The 23,405-nt window shown below is 40.3% G+C and overlaps 1 protein-coding gene across 1 annotated transcript in view; it reads left to right on the top strand.

The window, feature by feature from the left end:
- The window catches only part of PKP2 (plakophilin 2), a 108,675-nt gene extending 88,743 nt beyond the window's left edge, over positions 1-19,932 (top strand). Inside the window, exons 10-13 of the mRNA XM_009180503.4 lie at positions 8,233-8,386; positions 14,185-14,374; positions 17,783-17,870; positions 18,022-19,932. Of these exons, the coding sequence (XP_009178767.1) occupies positions 8,233-8,386; positions 14,185-14,374; positions 17,783-17,870; positions 18,022-18,090 (501 nt within the window). The 3' untranslated portion in view covers positions 18,091-19,932. The remainder of the gene's footprint in view (positions 1-8,232; positions 8,387-14,184; positions 14,375-17,782; positions 17,871-18,021) is intronic.
- Positions 19,933-23,405: the final 3,473 nt, after the last annotated feature.

Genomic DNA, 23,405 nt, shown 5'->3' with positions numbered 1-23,405 from the left:
TGAATACTAAAGAAGTTTTTAACATTGATAACAAGGCTCCACTTGTTCATTCACTGACCAATGGTGGAATGGCCAAAATGATTCTGAATAAGGTAATCATGATAATAGTGATGTTGTTAACACTGCAGAAAAAGTGCCTATAGATGACAGGGTGAAATTGTGTGATGGGCTTATTGAAGAACTAGAGCAGCAGGCATTCATAACAGAACAACTCATTCTATTTATAAAATCAAAGAGAGACTGCTAAAATAAGAGCCATTGTTGAGTTGGGGACCAAGAGGGCCCATTAGAAGCAGCTGCAGCCCACAGCACAGAGAGGAATGAAAGCGTCGAGTGAATTCAGCACCTTCAGCTGAAATATCCAGGTTCTCACACTGGGACTGACTAGACAATCATCCTGACCCGGAGAGAATAAAGAAAAGCAGAGTGGGCCAGTGGCCCACCCAGGAGCCTCACGGAGCCAAAGGAACCCCCACCCCCAGCGGAGGGAAGCAGTGACTGATTGTGCAACCCGCCCAGGAAACCATGCTTCTCCCAAAGATCTTTGCAACCTGTGGATCAGGAGATCCCCTCATGAGCCCACACTACTAAGGCCTTGGATCCAATAAACAGAGCTGTGTGGAGCCTCAGCACAGGTACACACAGAGACAAGAGTTTTACATACTCCACCCTGGAATTCCCAGCAAGGTGACAGATCCCTTTGTACATTCCCCTAGGAAGGGGGCTGAATCCAGGGAGCCAAGCAGCATTGTTCTGCGGGCCCCACTTCCACAGCACCTCACAAGTTAAGACCCACTGGCTTGGGAATTCCAGCCAGCCAATGGCAACACAGTGAGTCTGCCTGAAACAGGAGGGAGTTCCCTGGGGGAGGGGTGGCTACTAGTTCTATGGTTTGGTCAACTGCACATTCCAGCCTGCCAGCTCCAGAGAGTCTGGGTGGTCCAGATGAGGAAGGGATACACCCCCAACACTGCACAGCTGCTGTGCCAGATTGTGCCCAAACTGCTTTAAAGTGGGACCCCGATCCATTCCTCCTCACTGGGCAGGGCCTCCCTGTGGGGGGCCTTTAATCACTCCAGCCAGGCTTATATGGACAGAGAGCTCTGATCTCTCCCTGGGATGGAGCTCCCGGCAGGAGGGGAGGCCGCCATCTCTGTGGTTCGGTCAACTGAGCTGTTCCAGCTTGCCTACTCTAGAGAGTCTGGGCAGTCCGGATGAGGAAGGGTCCTCCCAAACACAGCATACCTGGTCTACAGCCAGACTGCTTCTATAAGCAGGTGCCTAATTCCATTCCTCCTGACTAGGTGAGACCTTTCAATAAACCTCCGAAAGGAGCATTTGGGCCAGAAGCAGGTCAGTACCCACCCTGGGATGGAGTGTCCAGAGGAAGGAGCAGGCTGCCATCTTTGCTGCTTCACAACCTTCACTGTTGATACCTCCAAGTACAGGAAAAGCAGAGGCAACTAAGGTCTGGAGCAGTTCCCCAGCAAACCACAGCAGCCTGTGGTTGCTAACAGTCAGTAGCCTGACTGTGAAAAGAAAAAAACAAACAAACAGAAAACAACAACAACAACATTAACAAAAAAGACCCCACAGAAACTCCTTCAGAGGTCAGCAGCCTCAAAGGTCGAAGGTAGATAAGCCCACAAAGACGAGAAAGAATCAATGCAAAAACACTGAAAACTCAAAAAGACAGAGTGCCTCTTCTTCTCCAGATGACTACAACACCTCTCCAGCAAGGACTCAGAACAGCGATGAGGCTGAGATGGCTGAGTTGACAGAAGTAGGCTTCAGAAGGTTGGAAACAACAAACTTCGCTGAGATAAAGGAGCACGTTGTAACCCAATGCAAAGAAGCTAAAAATCATGATAAAACAATACAGGAGCTGATAACCAGAATAGCCAGTTTAGAGAGGAACATAACTGACTTGATAGGGCTGAAAAATATAACATGAGAACTTCACCGTGCAATCACAAGTATCAATAGCAGAATAGACCAAGCGGAGGAAAGGACCTCAGAGTTTGAAGACTATCTTTCTGAAATAAGACAGGCAGACAAGAATAGAGAAAAAAGAATGAAAAGGAATGAACAAAACCTCCAAGAAATGTGGGATTATGTAAAGAGATGGAACCTGCGACTGATTGGGGTACCTGAAAGAGACAGGGAGAACAGAACCAAGTTGGAAAACATACTTTAGGATATCATCCCAATAGAATTTCCCCAACCTAGCAAGACAGGCCAGCATTCAAATTCAGGAAATGGAGAGAACTCCAGTAGGATACTCTATGAGAAGATCATCTCCAAGACACATACTTATCAGATTCTATGTCAAAATGAAAGAATAAATGTTAAGGGCAGCCAGAGAGAAAGGCCAGATCACTTACAAGGTAAGCCCATCAGACTAACAGCAGACTTCTCAGCAGAAATCCTACAAGCCAGAAGAGATTGGGGGCCAATATTTAAAATTCTTAAAGAAAATAATTTCCAACACAGAATTTCATTTTCAGCCAAACTAAGCTTCATAAACAAAAGAGAAATAAGATCCTTTGCAGACAAGCAAATGAAGAGGGAATTCATCAATACGAGGCCTACCTTGCAAAAGCTCCTGAAAGAAGCACTAAATATGGAAAGGAAAAACCATTACCAGCCACTATAAAAACACACTGAAGTACACAGACCAGTGACACTATGAAGCAACCACATAAACAAGTCTGCAAAATTACCAGTTAGCGTCATGATGACAGGATCAAATTCACACATAACAATACTAGCCTTAAATGTAAATGGGCTAAATGCACCAATCAAAAGACACAGAATGGCAAGCTGGATAAAGAGCCAAACCCCATTGGTGTCCTGTCTTCCATCTCACATGCAAAGACACACTTAGGCTCAAAATAAAGGGATAGAGGAAAATTTACCAAGCAAATGGAAAACAGAAAAAAGCAAGGGTTGCAATCCTAGTTCTGACAAAACAGACTTTAAACCAACAAAGATCAAAAAAAGACAAAGAGGGGCATTACATAATGGTAAAGGGTTCAATTCATCAAGAAGAGTTAACTCAGCTCTGGATCAAGCAGACCTGATATCTACAGAACTCTCCACCAAAAAACAGCAGAATATTCATTCTCCTCCTCACCCTATAGCACTTAGCCAAAACTTGTTCATATAATTAGAAGTAAAACACTCCCTAGCAAATGCAAAAGAACCGAAATCATAGGAAACCATCTCTCAGATGACAGTGCAACCAAATTAGAACTCAAGATTAAGAAATTCACTCAAAACTACACAAGTACATAGAAATTGAACAACCTGCTCCTGAATTACTTGTGGATAAATAATGAAATTAAGGCAGAAGTCAAGAAGTGATTTGAAATTAATGAGAACAAACAGTGTACCAGAATCTCTGGGACACAGCTAAAGCAGTGTTAAGAGGGAAATTTGTAATCCTAAATGCCCAGATCAATAAGCTAGAAAGATCTCAAGGTGGCCAGGCACGGTGGCTCATGCCTGTAATCCCAGCACTTTGGGAGGCCGAGGTGGGCAGATCACAAGGTCAGGAGATAGAGACCATCCTGGCTAACAAGGTGAAACCCTGTCTTTACTAAAAATACAAAAATTAGCTGGGCGTGGTGGTGGGCACCTGTAGTCCCAGCTACTTGGGAGCCTGAGGCAGGAGAATGGCGTGAACCTAGGAGGCAGAGCTTGCAGTGAGCCGCGATTGTGCCACTACACTCCAGCCTGGGCAACGGAATGACACTCCATCTCAAAAAAAAAAAAAAAAAAAGATCTCAAGGTAACAATCTAACATCACAACTAAAAGAACTAGAGAACCAAGAGCAAACAAACCCCAAGGCAAGAAATAGCCAAGATCAGAGTGGAACCGAAGGAGATACAGACACACACACACAAAACCCTTCAAAAAATCAACACATTCAGGAGCTGTTTTTTTGGAAAAAAAAAAAAAATTAATAAAATGATCTGCTAGCTAGACTAATAGAAAAGAGAGAAGAATCAAATAACACAATCAGAAATGATAAGGGGGATATCACCACTGACCCCACAGAAATACATACAACCATCAGAGAATACTATAAATACCTCTATATGCATAAACTAGAAGATCTAGAAAAACATGGATAAACTTCTGGACACATACATCTTCCCAAGACTGAACCAAGAAGAAATCAAATCCCTTAATAGACCAATAATGAATTCTAAAATTGAGGTGGTAATAAATAGCCTACCAACCACAAAAGACCCAGGACCAGACAGATTTACAGCTGAAATCTGCCAGAGGTACAAAGAAGAGTGGGTACCATTTCTACTGAAACTATTCCAAAAAATTGAAAAGGAGGAACTCCTCCTTAACTTATTGTATGAGACCAGCATCATCCTGATACCAAAACCTGGCAGAGATACAACAACAAAAAAAGAAAACTTCAGGCCAATATCCCTGACAAACATCGATACAAAAATCCTCGGTAAAATACTGGCAAACTGAATCTAGCAGCATGTCAAAAAGCGTATCCACCACCATCAAGTGGGTTTCATCCCTGGGCTGCAAGGTTGGTTCAACATTTGCAAATCAATAAATGTGATCCATCACATAAACAGAACTACAGACATGATCTACAAACAGAACTACCACATGATCTCAATAGATGCAGAAAAGGCCTTTGATAAAATTCAGCATCCCTTCAAGGTAAAAGCTCTCAATAAACTACAGCCCAAAGTAATTTATAGATTCAATGCTATCCCCATTAAACTACCATTGACATTCTTCACAGAATTAGAAAAAAATCTATTTTAAAATTCATATGGAATTGAAAAAGAGCCGAACAGCCAAGACAATCTTAAGCAAAAAGGTCAAAGCTAGAGGCCTCATGCTACCTGACTTCAAACTGTATTACAAAGCTACCATAACCAAAACAGCATGGTACTGGTACAAAAGCAGACACATAGACCAGTGGAATTGAATAGAGAACTCAGAAATAAGACTGCATACCTACAACAATCTGATCTTCAACAAACCTGACAAAAGCAAGTAATGGGGAAAGGATTCCCTATTTAATAAATGGTGCTGGGCGAACTGGCTAGTCAAATGCAGAAAATTGAAAGTGGACCCCTTCCTTACACTTTATACAAAAATTAACTCAAGATGGAGACTTAAATGTAAAACCCAAAACTATAAAAACCCTAGAAGAAAATCTAGGCAATACCATTCAGGACATAGGCAACGGCAAAGATTTCATGACAAAAATGCCAAAAGCAATAGCAATGAAAGCAAAAATTGACAAATGGGATGCAGTGAAACTAAAGAGCTTCTGCACAGCAAAAGAAACTATCATCAGAGTGAACAGACAACCTAGAGAATGGGAGAAAGTGTTTACAGTCTATCTGCCTGACAAAGGTCTAATATCCAGCGTCTACAAGGAACCTAAACAAATTTAGAAGACAGACAAAAAAAAAAAAATTAAAAAGTGGACAAAGGATATGAACAGACTCTTCTCAAAAGAAGACATACATGTGGTTAACAAACGTGAAAAAAAAGTTCAACATCACTGATCATTAGAAAAATGCAAATCAGAACCACTGTGAGATACCATCTCATGCCAGTCAGAATGGCGATTATTAAAAAGTCAGAAAAACAACATGCTGGTGAGGTTGCAGAGAAAAAGGAACGCTTTTCCACCATTGGTGGGAGGGCAAGTTAGTTCAACTGTTGTGGAAAACAGTGTGGTGATTTCTTAAAGATCTAGAGGCAGAAATACCATTTGACCCAGCAGTTCCATTGTTGGGTATATACCCAAAGGAATATAAATCATTCTCATATAAAGATACATGAATGTGTATGTTCACTGCAGCACTATTCACAATAGCAAAGACATGGAATCAACCCAAATGCCCATCAGTGATAGATTGAATAAAGAAAATGTCCTACATACACACCATGGAATACTGTGCAGCCATAAAAAGGAACGAGATCATGTCCTTTGCAGGGACATGGATGGAGATGGAAGCCGTTATCCTTGGCAAACAGAAAGCCAAGCACTACATGGCCTCACTTATAAGTGGGAGCTGAACAATGGGAACACATGGATACTTGGTGGGGAACAGCACACACTGGGGCCTGTTGGGGACTTGGGGGGATGAGGGAGAGCATCGGGAAGAATAGCTGATGTGTGCCGGGCTAGGTGATGGGATGATCTGTGCAGCAGACCACCATGGTACACATTAACCTATGTAACAAACCTACACATCCTACACGTGTACCCCAAACTTAAAAGTTGAAGGAAAAAAAGCCATTGTTAATGAGGCAGATGACTCTAGAGGCAACATTTTGCAAAACCATCCAACAGAATGCCTCCTCATCCCTAAAGGACCCAGTTCCTCATCCCTCAATTGCTTTTCATGTTTCTTCTCACCAGAAAAAAACAAACAAAAAACAGTAGACAATAACCTCTGCATCAAAACACAGCATGGTAGTTAGAGACAGAAAGCCTGCCATTGTCTGTCGCTGTTAGACTGCTGAGACAGGTATTCTGGTGATGCTACTGTGCTGCTTAGTTACCTGAACACGTTATTTTTTTTAACTGTTTTAATGGCATACCATATTTTTAACTGTTGAGTACAGGTGTAAGAAAATGATAGCCTATCGTAGTATATGAATTCAGAGTCAGGAATAATGGTGATACCAAACAACCACAGATTGTCCATGTTTGTGGCTGAGATAGTGACACCTTTGCTTTCTGATGGTTCCATGTATACAAACTATTTCATGCGCAGAATTATTACAAATATTGTATAAAATGACCTCCAGGCTATGAGTATAAGGTGCATATGAAAGATAAATGAATTTCATGTTTAGACTTGGTTCTATCTATCCCCAAGATATCCCCAAGATATTTCATTGTACATTTGCAAATCTTCCAAAATCTGAAAAAAACCCAAAAAAACTTCTGGTCTCAAGCATTTCAGATAAGGGATATTCAATCTGTATGGCTAAATTCTACCAAGCCCCAAAGAAGAGATTATTCTTGTATTACACAAACAGCTAAAGGAGATAGAAAAAGATTAAATACTGCCCAACTAACTTAATGATGTTAGTATAACCTTGATTCTAAAAGTGAAAAGGGTAGTACAAGGAAAAGGTTAATCCATTTTATTTATAAACACAGATGCAAAAAAAATGTAATAACCTAATTAAATCCAACATTGCATTGCATTACATTTATTTGTTTGTTTGCTTGTTGAGACAGAGTGTTGCTCTGTCACCCAGGCTGGAGTGCAGTGGCACGATCTTGGCTCTCTGCCACATCTGTCTCCCAGGTTCAAGCGATTCTCCTGCCTCAGCCTCTTGAGTAGCTGGGACTACAGGCACGCACCACCATACCTGGCTAATATTTTTGTATTTTTTAGTAGAGACAGGGTTTCACCATGTTGGCCAGGCTGGTCTTGAACTCCTGGCCTCAGGTGATCCGCCAGCTTTGGACTCCCAAAGTGCTGGGATTACAGGTGTGAGCCACCACGCCCAGCCCCAAGATTGCATTTAAATGTACTGAATAAACAGTTTTTATCTAGTAATTGACTTGAAAACCTAATTTAGACTAGTTTCATCACAGTTCTAATTTTTAAAACATCTTCAGCCGGGCATAGTGGCTCACTCCTGTAATTCCAACACTTTGCGAGGCTGAGGCAGGTGGATCACCTGAGTCAGGAGTTCGAGACCAGCCTGGCCAACATGATAAAACACCATCTCTACTAAAAGTACAAAAAAATTAGCTGGGTGTGGTGGCACACACCTATAATCCCAGCTACTCCGGAGACTGAGGCAGGAGAATCACTTGAACCTGGGAGGTGGAGGTTGTGGTGAACTGAGATCGCACCACTGCACTCCAGCCTGGGTGACAGAGAGAGACTCCGTCTCAAAATAAATACAAAAAATTAGCCGGGCGCAGTGGCGGGCGCCTGTAGTCCCAGCTACTCAGGAGGCTGAGGCAGGAGAATGGCGTGAACCCGGGAGGCGGAGCTTGCAGTGAGCCGAGATCGCGCCACTGCACTCCAGCCTGGGCGACAGAGCAAGACTCCGTCTCAAAAAATAAATAAATAAATAAATAAATAAAATAAAAATAAAATAAAACATTTTCATCAACCTCTGGTAATCTACAGAAAACTTAATATTATCATGAAATCAAACACAATAGCACTTATAAGATGTGTCTCACAAAACAGATGCCGACGTCAGTGGCTCAGGCAGTTGTCCAGAAGGAAAATGGCCTGCAGCACACCCGAAAGATGCTGCATGTCGGTGACCTAAGTGTGAAAAAGACAGCCATCTCGCTGCTAAGAAATCTGTCCCGGAATCTTTCTCTGCAGAATGAAATTGGTGAGTCGGTATAAGTATCTATGTGTAATATGTACATGCTGAAGATACAGTGCAATGAAATGTTGTCTGTATCCCCTCCCGTTCACAAAGATGCACTGGAAATGGGAGTAAGGAGTAGGTGATAAACTGGCCTGCCTTTTCTGCCGCCAGATATCACAAAGAGGCTTTCTCGGTGGATCTCACCAGAGATTTTTTTAAATACCCGACATTTTTAAAAAAATTACTACAAAAGAAAAATTTTAGAGCATACTAATAATTAACAAGATAAGTAATACTGTTGATATTTTTCACTGGGTGGCACCCTCAGTCACACCATCCAATGAAGTCTTTCTAATCCATATAGTTGTCTTTCAGAACGTTCTCTCAGTGGCTCTCTTAAGCACCATAATTCTAGAACATTTGAAAAACACATGTAGTGGTAGTTTACTTTAGTAGTTTGGCAGTGTGTTGGACATAAAAAAAATGGATAAGCAGATAATCACAATAGAAAGACAAAAAAGGAGTCACTGAATATAGCAAATTTGGCATCTGTTTTTGGGTAACTGCGATGAGACATATTTTGCCTTTGACTGTATTATTGACAGGGATGATAACGGTGTTACATTATCAAATAACATAATTTTTTATTTATTTGCTTATACCAAGAAGTATGTGATAAATGTTTGTTGTATCAAGTAGAAAATTACAAAATGAGATGATAGAAAGATAATGCTAAAATTAAATATGCTTCGTAATGCTGTATAAATAGGTCGTTTCTAACAACTCAAACTCAGTTTTTCACAACATTTCACAAAAAATATAAACAATATTTTGCTTGTTTTAATGGATTAGATTTTTAAATATGCACACAGATAGCCCCAGAGATATTGAAGGCTGCAGTTATGTTTTAGTAATGTCATTTTCAAAGCCAACCAGCCGCACATTTGACAGGAGGTTTTATACAATGGTTTCATGCTCATTATGAGTAGAGACAACCTGGAACATTCTCAGTGAATCTGAAAGAGACCTTGCCATAGGCACTCTCAAAATTATTAAAATGCTCTCCCCGTGGTCTTTTGTGCTGAACTTCAATAGAGGTGTATTATCCTTCCCTTTTCTGTTCTTTTCCCAAATGAAAAATTGACTCCATCTTTAAAACACCGCCAAGGTAAACAATGGCACTGTACACATTAAGCATGTACCTTCAGGGCAGGAATGCTGTTGGCCTCAGGCTCTGCAGTCCCCTAAATGTTGGGAAGGTATAGCCGTAGCCACCTGGTTTATAGTAGATGATTCTGTTGATACACTTCACTTTAAGGATAACAGAGAGAAGAGGCTTCAGCAAGATAAATGCAATTTTAAAATTCCAAATTGGCTTCATGTCAAATATATAAGTAAAAGGACTTCTCTTAATTCAGAATTTTAATAGCCAGACATAAGTGAAAATCATCTTGAATACACGCTTTGTGTTTCTCACCAGAGCTTTCTAAGCCAGGTAACTTTCCCTGTTCTCACCTGCAATAAGTTGTTACGTTTTACTTACATCTAGAGAAATAAACTTGAAACTTACATTTTCTCAAAAACTTAAAGACAGGCAATGGGGCATGGTAACAGAATAACAGATTTCACACAGAAGACACAGGTATGTATCTCACAGTGCTACTTTGCCAGTCAAGGCTTTCATTCTGTAGTTTAACTTATTAAAAGGAGGAAGCCTTCTGATAATAGCATCCATTGAGAGCTTACCACATGCGCAGTACTATAATACACTTAACATGCATTGATTCATTCCCTCAAAATAACCCTGTGACATAGACATTATTATCTCACATTGCAACTTAGGGAAAAACAGAGACGTTAAATAGCTTGCTCAGGCCATAGAGCCATAAAGTAGCAGAACCAGGACTGAAACTAAAGCCCTCTGGCTTTAGATGAACACTGAGCTCTCCACAGTATGCTGTGTGCTTGAACCACAGTCAAAAAGAAAGAGTTCAGGCCTGTGAGAGGAAGGTATGTCTTACCTGTCAATCAGGTCCAGGTATTATGATGACATATCATTCAGTGCCTTTTATTGAGTACTTGTCCATTTCAAGAATGATGATCAATGCTGGAAACATAGAAATAAGTAAGATAATTGGCTTCAAGGAACCCACAGCCTCATTTGAGGTTGAGACAGTCACACAATTCATTACAATCCAGTATCACAGAGAGAGAAATGTGCTTCAAGATGCCACGTGAACACAGATGAAGGCACACAATAAAATTAGGCAGTATTTGTTAATTCCTGATCAATGCAACACATATTCGGGAACTGTGGGGATCAGCAAAAGCAAAAGATGCATGCTCTCTATCTTTTAAGAAGAGTCTAAAGTGGTTAGAGGAAAAAGAGGAAAACATACATGAAAATAACTATTACAAAAAGTTTAAGCACAAGTTCGCATTGACCAAAATATGTACCATAGGACAAGTTCCAGTGGACTTGTCAAATAGTAATACCTTTTTAAATTGTCCAATAAGTTTTTGGGTACAGGTGGTGTTTGGTCACATGGATAAGTTATTTAGTGATGATTTCTGAGATGTTGGTGCACCTGTCACCTGAGGAGTGCACACTGTGCCCAATGTGTAGTCTTTTATCCCTCACCCCTTCCTACCTTTCCCCAAGTCCCCAAAATCCACTATATCACTTATTCCTTTGCATCCTCATAGCTTAGCTCCCACTTATAAGTGAGAACATACAATATTTGGTTTTCCATTCCTGAGTTATTTCACTTAGAATAGTGGTCTCTAATTTCATCCAATTGAGCCGCAAAGGCCATTATGTCTGTCTTTTTAATGGCTGAGTAGTGTTCCATGGTGTATGTATACCACATTTTCTGTATCCACTTGTTGGTTGATGGGCATTTAGGTTGGCTCCATATTTTGCAATTGTGAATTGTGCTGCTATAAACATGCATGTACAAGTGTCTTTTTCATATAATGACTTCTTTTACTTTGGGTAGATACCCAGTAGTGGAATTGCTGGATCAAATGGTAGTTCTACTTTAGTTCCTTAAGGCATCTCCATACTGTTTTCTATAGTGGTTGTACTAGTTTACATTCCTACCAGCAGTGTAGAAGTGTTCCCTTTTCACCACATCCATGCCAACATCTATTATATTTTGATTTTTAAATTATGGTCATTCTTGCAGGAGTAAGGTAGTATCTCATTGTGCTTTTAATTTGCATTTCCATGATAATTAGTAATGTTGAGCATTTTTTTCATGTTTGTTTGAAGCTTATCAAAAAAATTTTTCATATGCCATTTGTATATCTTCTTTTGAGAATTGTCTATTCATGTCCTTAGCCCACTTTTTGATGAAATTATTTGGCTTTTTTCTTGCTGATTTGAGTTCCTTGTAGATTCTGGATATTAGTCCTTTGTCGAATGCAGTTTGTGAATATTTTCTCCCACTCTGTGGGATATCTGTTTACTCTGCTGATTATTTCTTTTGCTGTGCAGAAGCTTTTTAGTTTAATTGAATCCCATTTACTTATTTTGCATTGTGTTGCGTTTGCTTTTGGGTTCTTGGTCATGAACTCTTTGCCTAAGCCAATGTCTAGAAGAGATTTTCCATGATTATCTTCTGGAATTTTTATGGTTTCAGGTCTCAGATTTAAGTCTTTGATCCATCTTGAGTTGGTTTTTGAGTGAAAGATGATGATCCAGCTTTATTCTTTTACATGTGGCTTGCCAATTATCCCAGCACCATTTGTTGAATATGTTGAATAAGGTGGCCTTTCCCCACTGTGTGTTTTTGTTTGCTTTGTCAAAGATCAGTTGGCTGTAAGTATTTGGCTTTATTTCTGGGTTCTCTATTCTGTTCCATTGGTCTATGTGTCTTTTTTATTTTCTGTAGCCTAATTGTGAAAGTGACGTGTCTATTTTTTTTAATACTTTTCTTATTAGTACAAAAAAAAAGCCAAACTCAAACTTACAACCAAGAAGTTATATACATAGTAGAAAAGTACATTTAAAATAGTTTATTTCTCTTTTTAGAATGGTAGTGTTACTTATGTATTGAAAAAAACCTTGGGAAGCAAAGATTATTCATTTATTATTTATTCACTTATTTAATTGTACTTTTTAAAATAGAGACAGGGTCTCATTATATTTTCCAGACTGGTCTCAAACTCCTGGGCTCAAGTGATCCACCTGCCTCGGCCTTTTAAAGTGCTGGGATTACAGACATAAGCTACTGTGCCTGGCCTCAGAAATGATTTTAGTTTGGCCGGGTACAGTGGCTCACGCCTGTAATCCCAGCACTTTGGGAGGCCGAGGCAGGCAGATCACGAGGTCAGGAGATCAAGACCATCCTGGCTAACAAGGTGAAACCCTGTCTCTACTAAAAATACAAAACTTAGCTGGGCATGGTGGCAGACGCCTGTAGTCCCAGCTACTCGGGAGGCTGAGGCAGGAGAATGGCGTGAACCCGGGAGGTACAGCTTGCAGTGAGCCGAGATCACGCCACTGCACTCCAGCCTGGGCGATAGAGTGAGACTCCGTCTCAAAAAAAAAAAAAAAAAAAAAGAAAATGATTTTAGTTCACTATTAATACTGTTGTAGAAAAACAGCTCCTATTAACATTTTTCCTCAGGTTTCTTATGTGGGTTTTTTGGTAATATTATGTATTCTTTTTTTTTTTTGGAGACAAGGTCTCTCTCTGCTGCGCAGGCTGGAGTATGGTGGCATGATCTCTGCCCACTGCAACCTCTCCCTCCCAAGTTCAAGCAATTCTTGTGCCTCAGCCTCCTGAGTAGCTGGGACTATAGGCACAGGCAGGTGCCACTACGCCCAGCTAATTTTTGTATTTTTGGTAGAGCCGGGGTTTCACCATGTTGGCCAGGCTGGTCTTGAACTCCTGACCTTAAGTGATCCACCCGCCTCAGCCTCCCAAAGTGCTGGGATTACAAAGGTGTGAGCCACCAAACCTGGCCAATAATATTATGTATTCTTTATATAAATAAATATACAGATTTTTCACATACACTATTAGCATAATTATTTTCTTTTTATTACACATGCTTCATAGATAGGTTTTGTGATGAATAATAGTCTTTGCAGGTGTGTTTTAGTTAATCATATTCCTATTATTAGGATATTCAGGCTTTTTAGTTTTTCATTTACGTGTAGTACTGTCATAAAGATCTCTGTAGAAAGCTTTTTCCATTTTCAAAGTGATGTTTTTAAGATGTATTCCTAGACATGGAATGACCGAATTGAAGAAGATGAAAATGTTTTAAGTTCTTGACATTTCTGCCAAATTACATTCTGAAAAGATTTTCAATGTGCTGAGCACAGAGTATCCTCTTTTCAAATATTTTTAAAAATTTGTTATTAGGGAAATTACATCTTTCCATGTGTTGTTAACCAGCTGTGTTTCTTTTTAAGAATGTTCTTGGCCAGGCGCGGTGTCTCACGCCTGTAATCCCAGCACTTTGGGAGGCCGAGGCGGGCTGATCACAAGGTCAGGAGATTGAGATCATCCTGGCTAACACAGTGAAACCCCCTCTCTACTAAAAATACAAAAAAATTAGCTAGGCGTGGTGGCGGGCACCTGTAGTCCCAGCTACTCGGGAGGCTAAGGCAGGAGAATGGAGTGAACCCGGGAGGCGGAGCTTACATTGAGCCAAGATCGTGCCACTGCACTCCAGCCTGGGCACAGAACAAGACTCCGTCTCAAAAAAAAAAAAAATGTTCATTACCCAAAACGTATTGGGATTTTGGGATTAAGAAACAATCTTTTAAATCAAGTGTTCTTTTTTTTTTTTTCATTTTGTAGCCAAAGAAACTCTCCCCGATTTGGTTTCCATCATTCCTGACACAGTCCCAAGTACTGACCTTCTCATTGAAACTACAGCTTCTGCCTGTTACACATTGAACAACATAATCCAAAACAGTTACCAGAATGCACGGGACCTTCTAAACACCGGGGGCATCCAGAAAATTATGACCATCAGTGCAGGCGATGCGTAAGTCCTTCAGCCTCTGCCCGTCAGCGGCCTCCCTTTCCCCTCACCACCCTGTTTGTAAACAGCCCAGTTATGAATGTGCAGTCAGGGTCATCATGTGCAACATGGCGGCAAACAGGACGCAAAGCCAGGCCAGATCGTCTGGCCAGCCCTCAGTGACCAGCCAAGGAAAGAACTGGAGCCACCACACCACATGCTTGTCCCTTCTCTTCTGAAGTGTCGAGAGAGGGTCAGACTCCAGAGCTTCTCTTAGTAGTGCATTCCAGCATTGTATTGGCCTAATGAATTAGTTTCCCAGAGCCACAGCCGTGATTTAATAACAGCAGAATGTAGGCAAAGCAGGAGTCCTCTGGACAGATAAGTGCCCTTTTCCTCACTTCCATCTTAGGAGGCAACGTCACACCAGGTGGCTTAGAAGAAGCAGTGATGGGCTGGGCACAGTGGCTCATGCCTGTAATCCCAGCACTTTGGGAGGTCCAAGCAGGTGGATCACTTAGGTCAGAAGTTCGAGACCAGCCTGGCCAACCTGGCAAAACCCTGTCTCCACTAAAATACAAAAACTAGCTGGATGTGGTGGTGCGTGCCTGTAATTCCAGCTACTTGGAAGACTGAGGCTTGAGAATTGCTTTGGCCCAGGAGGCAGAGGTTGCAATGGGCCGTGATCATGCCACTGCACTCCAGCCTGGTTGACAGAGTGAGATTCTGTCTCAAAAAAGAAGAAAAAAAGCAGCAGCAGCAGCAGTGATGGCACAGGAGAAGCAGTGGGGGGAGCCTGATGAGAAAGTCTTGCTTTCACAGTTTTTTCTCTATCTTATCTCTTCCACATCTTATTCCCTTTTGAGAATAGAAGGTCCAATGTGTTCCTGTTTTCAACTTTGCCCTATTTAAAAAAAAAAAAAAAAAAAAGTGAGGAGAATGAAAAACCTTGTTTAACCAAATTATTTACTATTAGTTAATTTAGAGTGATGAGATTGAAAAGGGGCATGAAGATTATCTTTTTCTCTTTATACAATTCGGAATTGTTTGACTTTTTACAAATAGATACAAGTTACTTTTGTAAATAACCAAACAAGAAAAGAAATGGCCACTATAGCGTAGTGCTAATGAGTTACAAAGCAGATGACTTCATCTGTACTGAAGAAACGTGTGCTTGGCTGTTCAGGGATGTACATGTCACCTCCACCACAGCCCCACCCAAGTGAGGTCCCTTCTACCCTGCAGCCCACTTTGCAGTGCACATGAGGAAGGAAGACTGCATTCAGAGTCAGATTAAAACAAGCCCTGAGCACTGGCTGGAGCGTCAGTTCCCCAAGAATATTCACCTGTCGCCACAGGCTGGCAGATAGTATCTAGAGTTGCTCAGTCTTTGTGGAGAGAATGAATTACTGCTGGAAAACAGAAATGACTCTTCTTCCAAACAGTCATCCAAACTTCCAGGCAAATCACCATAAGATAGTATGATGCTCATTATTTGAGTATTCAGATATAACAATTGTTGCACATGGGAATATGCAATTACTTTTGGAAACTTCTGGTAGCTTAGCAAGATGGGGGGTGAGCTACTTTGTTACTTGTTTATTGCCCTGTGTGTCCACTTGTGAGTCCTCACATGCTCTGTTTCAAAAACAAAAGTTAACAAGCAGCTTCTTGCCAGTGGTGTCTGCTGCTCTTTCCTTACTAGAGTGTTATATATCTGACCTATCATTTGTAGGCTAGCCTGGGAACTAATTATCATTTATAACATTACATCTTTGAATAAAAGAATACCAAGTATCAAACAACCAACTTATAAACAAACGTTATGAATATAACAGCCTTGGAATTTAATAACTTTTTACACTTTTGAATATTAGAGACCCATCACTTTGATGGATTTATTTGCCCTTCAGTTATTACCAAGTGATTCTGAAAAGTCCAGGAGGTACTAACAAGTCTGTGAAGGCTGATTTGACTGCTCCTCCCTGCCAGGCTAGTATGGAAGAGAAAGGCTTTTCACTCTTGAAGGAACACAGCATGCTCTTCTCTGTACATCTTTGCACTCTCTGGTTTTGGTTTTATGTTTACAAATGCCTATGCTATGGGAGGGGGGGAAAGTCTTTGTTTTAAAAAAAAAAAAAAAGTCAGCCATGTGCTAATCAGGTGATAGAAGAGAAAGAGATCTAAGGCAGCACTGATCTAAGCCTGAAGTGGGACATTTAGAATAAATTTAAAAGCAGAACATGGCCCGGGCACGGTGGCTCTCATCTGTAATCCCAGCACTTTGGGAGGCCGAGGCAGGCAGATCATGAGGTCAGGAGATTGAGACCACCCTGGCTAACATGGTGAAACCCGGTCTCTACTAAAAATACAAAAAATTAGCCGGGCGTGGTGGTGGACGCTTGTAGTCCCAGCTACTCAGGAGGCTGAGGCAAGTGAATCGCTTGAACCTGGGAGGCGGAGCTTGCAGTGAGCCAAGATGGCACCACTGCACTCCAACCTGGGTGACACAGTGAGACTCCATCTCAAAAAAAAAAAGCAGAATATGAAATACTAAGTACAGTTCAAATGCAGTGGTGACTTGGATTTATAGCAGGAACAAGTTTTCCATTTGCTCTATACAGAAACGTAAAGAGATTTTGAAACTGCTTTAACAGGGGCTGCCACAAGAATTTATTTTATTGACTTGAAAAATTACTCCTACATTCATGGTGTCACAAAATCATATGTATTTTTCAGTCATGCTTTCATGCATTTTTATTCTATAAACATACATTATAACCATACAAATATAGATTATATTCTATAAATAATTCAAGAATTTATAACATATCTAAAGATATATTCCTTATAAATATCAGGGATTTTTCTCTATAAACTACTTTGCTTATTTTTTTATTATTATTATTATTATTTTGAGACAGAGTCTAACTCTGTCACCAGGCTGGAGTGCAGTAGCACGATCTCGGCTCACTGCAACCTCCGTTCCCAGGTTCACGTGATTCTCCTGCCTCAGTTCCCTAGTAGCTGGGATTACAGGCACACACCGCCACACCCAGCTAGAGTTTGTATTTTTAGTAGAGACGGGGTTTCACCATGTTGGCCAGGATGGTCTCGATCTCCTGACCTCGTGATCTACCCACCTTGGCCTCCCAAAAGTGCTGGGATTACAGGCATGAGCCACCCCGCCTGGCCTATAAACTATTTCTTTATTAGCACTGCGCTAGTGGTTTAAAAAGAAAACAAAAACAAATATGGTCCCCTCCTTCCAGAGTTTGCTGCCTAATTGTCTGGTCACTGAGTGGCCTGACTTCACAGACGGCTGCTGGGGAGGAGCAGTTGAAGAGTGAAGAGGTCTTACAGAACGCCGAGAGGCAGCATGCAGAAGCCTCACTCATTCTCCTTGATCTCAGAATGTCCTTTTCTTTTCAGCTATGCCTCCAACAAAGCAAGTAAAGCTGCTTCCATCCTCCTGTACTCTCTGTGGGCACACACGGAACTCCACCATGCCTACAAGAAGGTAAGAACATGAATAAGGAATGTGTCATAGTTAACAGAGCCAGGTAATAATGGCCCACTTGACTTGACCCTGGTAAGAAATCACTAAAAAACTGCATTTTCTAGTGTGCCAGTTTTGTTACCTTTCACGTTTCTGTTTCCTTATTCCAAAGGCTCAGTTTAAGAAGACAGATTTCGTCAACAGCCGGACTGCCAAAGCCTACCACTCCCTTAAAGACTGAGGAAAATGACAAAGCATTCTCAGCTGCAAAAAATCCCCAAAGGAAAACACCTATTTTTCTACTACCCAGCCCAAGAAACCTCAAAAGCATGCCTTGTTTCTATCCTTTTCTATTTCCATGGTCCCCTGAATCCAGAAAACAAATAGAACATAATTTTATGAGTCTTCCAGAAGACTTTTGCGAGTTTGCCACCAGTAGATACTGGCTACAGGCACTACAAATAGTCGTCTTTGCTATTAGAGCTTATGGTGCATGGCCTCCTGGAACCAAAATGGGAATTCATGTGGAAGGGACATTAATCCAATAAATAAGGAAAGAAGCTGTTGCATTACTGGGATTTTAAAAGTTTGATTTACATTTATATTCCTTTTCCGGTTCCCATGCTTGGTCACTCGTGCACATTGCTTCACCATTGGGCCACGAGTGTATTGTTCTGCAGTGTTGAAACAGAATAGAAATGATAAATATCTGCAGTTATCCAGGAGAAAGTATAATGGCAAAATTATTGGTTTCTTTCTTTACTTTGTGCTTGTTTTTATCCCCTTTTTTTTCCCTCTGATTTTTAAATAAACTTAAGAAATTTAGATTACAGAGTATGCATGACTATAAGAAAAAGAAATTGAGAGGAAGTGATCATGGCAAATTAAAGAAATCTTTTCCTCCCAGAACTTAAAGTAAAATAAGAAATAAATAAATAAAATCTTTTCCACAGAGAAAGGCAACTATGATTATAAAATTTAACATTCCCCCAAACACTCAGTGAATGAGATTTTTGCTCAGGAAATACTTTACCTATAACAATGCCATTAAATCCAAATCCCTTCTAAACAATGGCATTCCGTGTAATGCCTTTCCTGGACTTCTTTGGCCACTGCCCTGGACTAGTAGAAGAATGGACTCTATCTTTATCTGCAAGAGGAACTAAGGCCTTCTATCAGACTAACCAACCAGCCTGGGGCACTGAAAATACAGCTCATTTTAATGAGTTACATTATCAACTAGCCCAGCTTTGCCCAGCATTTAAGAAATATCACAGAGCCACTAGATCTCATATGATCTTCTTCAAGCCATTATTTTAACTCAAGAAAACTCTAGAGAAAAAAAATGAAGAAGTCATGTTGAAGAAGAGATAAGAATGTGTCAAGACCATCCAGAAATGATATGAGAAATACTGATGTTTTAAAAGGTGACATCATCCAGCGAAATGAATCTATATTAAATGTTATTTTAACTGCGCTATGATTAAAACCATTCATATAGAGTTAGTCTTTACAACTACTATTCTGTTATATACATTTTTTAAAATCTAGCAACATTTGTCCTAAGTAAGATAAGGAAAAAAATTCTTCAACTCCTTTGGCCAGAAAGGTGTAATAGAAAATAAATTTTGAATGTGTACTTAAGTCTTTATTGTATTTGAAACAATTTTTTTTTCAATTTTAAAAGCTGAATGAAGACAACTTAGGTTACTAACCTAGTTCAAAATGAAATTATTTAGATACCAATTTTTAAAATACTGGAGAGAATTTATATGTCTTTTTCCAGAGTTCTGATGATAAGCATTTGGAGTGCATTTATTCCTCCAGATAATAAATGTATGTTCAATAACTTTTTGTGTTTTTTAAGGCATTAATAAAGCCTTTGATATTAAATACAAAATGAGACAAAAGTAGTGTTACTTGCATTGGTGTCTGTGTATATCTGATTTATTTGTGTATCTTGGAATATATGGTATGATTGACATGAAATTTGAGGATTTAACTTTGTAAACTTCAATTACTAAGGGTTTGATACTTTGTAATTACTTATATTTTCCCCCTAATTAAAATCCTAAATTTTTTACCAAGAGACATTTCCTGTAAGAATGGTGGGACTAGATGGTGTCCATAAAAATGAAGACACATGCAGACGTGTTAGCTGTGATTAGATTTTAGTATATTATTGGGTGATTCTGTGACTGCGAAAAGACAGACTACATTTGATTTTCATGTGCTGCTTTGTCCACTCTGTTTGCAAACACCTCACTACTTTACAGTTTGTGAACACCTCTCAGGGAGGTTCTTCTGTGAATGAACAGTTTTGATCACAGGTCTATATATAAATATGTTTGTTTTCCTATGTGTCCCAGACCTCGCCCATGCCTTCAGAGAAACTAATGGGCAAAGCTGGGCCTTTTTATTTATTTGTGTTTATTTGTTCCAAAGGGCTGCTGTCTGTCAAGAATGCTTCATGGTCTTCTGGAATGAAGGAGGCTGCTGCCCTAGATTTCCATCACTGGAAACATTTGTTTAGATCTGATGGCAATAACCAAAGGGTTATCTGATAAAATAGACAGGGGATTAACATGTCAAGTGGGAGAATAAGCAGCAGGACTAGATAAACCACTATAAAACCAATTTAATCACCTTCTGAAGAAGCAATTTCTTAGAAGAAAACAGGAGATAGGAGATATATATCTATATACACGCACACACACACGTTTATATATAGACACCTATATATGTGTGTGTGTGTGTGTGTGCGCCTATATACTATAGTTATAAAATGAGATTTCCCCTAAATAAAATGTCTAATGAACTTACCGCTTTGGAATAAGGAGGACTTCAGTATGTGTGTACATTGTGTTCAATGTTCAATTGCAGAAGAAGCCTCAAATCACAGAATCTCAGGATTAAGAGGGAATTTAGAAGGCATTTGGTCAAATCCTCCTCGAAGTATCATCTTGCATGAAAAAGACTCAATTCTTATTAATGTGACAGAAAAGAAAAACATGGAGTTGTACACTCAACTAATTCTCAACATGACCATATAACTGGCTCTTTTCAAGACTCACTGTTGCATTAAAGTATTTCTTGTGGGAGGGAAGATAGATAAAAAAGGGAACAAACTTTTCAAAATAAAATTCTGCTTTAAGTTTCATGTTTTAGTTTATAGAACAGTTTCATCATTTATGAAGTAAATGTTAACCTTTGAAGGACTATAAGAAAATTCTTTGTGATATGATGTTCAGGAAAGAGAGATCCAAAATCCCAAGCACTGGCATAAGAATTGTTGAAAATATGAGAAGGGATAGTGCCGTGAAGGCCCTAGCCTGGGAGACTCAGTGAGAGGATCCAGCAGTCCTTAGCCTGAGAAGGGTGTTGTGTCACCTCTCTGTACATATTTGAAAGCCCACTGTAGAGAAGATGATAGGCTTGTTCTGGCATAGTATAGAGGATGAAACCAGGATCAATAGGTGGAGGCTATTATGAGATTAGCTTTGACAGGGTAATAGTGGACATATATTGAGTACTTCTCACAGCCTCATGAAATCATCCTTTTCTCTTTTTTTTTTTTTTTTTTTTTTTTGAGACAGAGTCTCGCTTTGTGGCCCAGGCTTGAGTGCAGTGGCGCTATCTTGGCTCACTGCAACCTCCACCTCCAGGTTCAAGTGATTCTCCTGCCTCAGCCTCCCAAGTAGCTGGGACTACAGGCACATGCTACCACGCCCAGCTAATTTTTTGTCTTTTTAGTAGAGACGAGGTTTCACCTCATCTTGATATCCTGATCTCGTGATCCACCCCACTGAGGCTCCCAAAGTGCTGGGATTACACGTGTGAGCCACCACACCCGGCCTCTTTTTTAACATTTTAAAAAGCATGAGAAAGAAAACCTCGAAGCAGACAGAGGTTAAGTCATAGCTGGAAAGTGCAGAGGGGCTTTGTGAACCCAGACGGTCTGGCTCCTCTCTGCGAGTCCCCTGTGAGCCAAGCGTGAACAATTCATGTCTCCATGCTGGTCAACAGTGGAAGTCTCTTTGGCTTTGCTACCTTTGGAGAGTAAAGAGTGCAGTATGACATCATGGTTAAGAGGGTTCATTCTAGAACAGCCAGCCTGTGCTCAAATTGTGGTTTCTCCACTTACTAGCTGAGGCACATTTCTTATTCTCTCTGAGCCTCAGCTTTCCTTATTTATAATGTGTGACAGTAGGATTTACCTCATTGGGTTGTTTTGAGGGTTAACTATGTTAATAAATACAAAGCATTTGAAACAGTGCCTAATAGTATCTACTCAATAAATGCCGATATGGTTTGGCTGTGTGTCCCTACCGAAATTTCATCTCAAATTATAATCCCCACGTGTTGAGGGAGGGACCAGGTGGAAAGTGATTGGATCATAAGGGCGGTTTCCCTCATCCTGTTCTGCTGATAGTGAGTTCTCATGAGAGCTGATGGTTTTATATGGCAGTTTTCCCTGCTCTTTCTTGCTCTCTCTCGCCTGCCACCATGTAAGACATGCCTCTTCCCCTTCGGCCATGATTGTAATTTCCTGAGGCTCCCCCAGCCATGTGGAACTGTGAGTCAATCAAACCTCTTTCCTTTATAAATTTCCCAGTCTCGGGTATTTCTTTATAGCAGTGTGAAAACAAACTAATACAAATGCTAACTAAATTACTTGGAATTCCCTGGTTTGGAGGTCTTTGCTTTTCTTTTTAAGTTCATCTCTTGTGAATTTCTCTTTGTAGATAAAGCTGGTTCAGTTAAAAGCCCCAATAGAAGGCCAGGTAGAAATGAGGAAAACAAATATGGCCCAGGCAAGTGACTCTGAATGTCCATTCCTCAGAACATGAGTCCTTTGTGGGTAAAGTGCTACATGAAAAGAAATATCCTATACTTAAATAAATATGTTCTTTATGAAAAAAAACATAGTTATACAAAGATCAAAAGATTCTTGACTGTGGCATGACTTCTCAGAATGCCATGAGTGCCTTGTAATTGTAAAATTTCCAAGGAGGGACAGCTTATGCTGCATGTCAGAGACCTGTTTTTTGAAGCTGTAAGCCCTTTTTTTCTTAGACAACTCTTGAAGCTATGCCGCTGCTGTGAACTCTGACCAACATCCACCTGTGCCATATGCAAGAGGACAAGGGGTGTTTATCTGGCTCTCAGTACAGTTCATCAAGCTAAGCCTCAGCAACTATATGCAGTGTTAGTCCTGAACAACCTTAGTAAAATCTGAAAATCTGTGATTTCAATAGATTGAGGGTCATTTCCTCAAGATTTTGTTTCATGCCCACCTGAAGTGCTGCAGATCTAGACAGGTGGATAACTCAAGGTGGTTATTAGCCCAGAGAAGCAGATGGAAGCAGTGACTGGCATTCTTGCATCTGGCTGATCAGATAAATAAATCTCTTTACTCTCACATCAAGAAACAATTACATCTCTTAGAAGCCTGAATTTCTCCTGTAAGCAGCTGACCCGCAATAAACCTGGCAAGGAATACAAAACAAGTCCAAACTCTTGGGGATTTTCTTCACAGTAATTGGATGTTCTTCC

The sequence above is a fragment of the Papio anubis genome, chromosome 9 (genome assembly GCF_008728515.1).
Source record: "Papio anubis isolate 15944 chromosome 9, Panubis1.0, whole genome shotgun sequence".
In the NCBI taxonomy this organism is placed as follows: Eukaryota; Metazoa; Chordata; class Mammalia; order Primates; family Cercopithecidae; genus Papio; species Papio anubis.
This window is presented reverse-complemented; position numbering and strand designations above follow the sequence as displayed.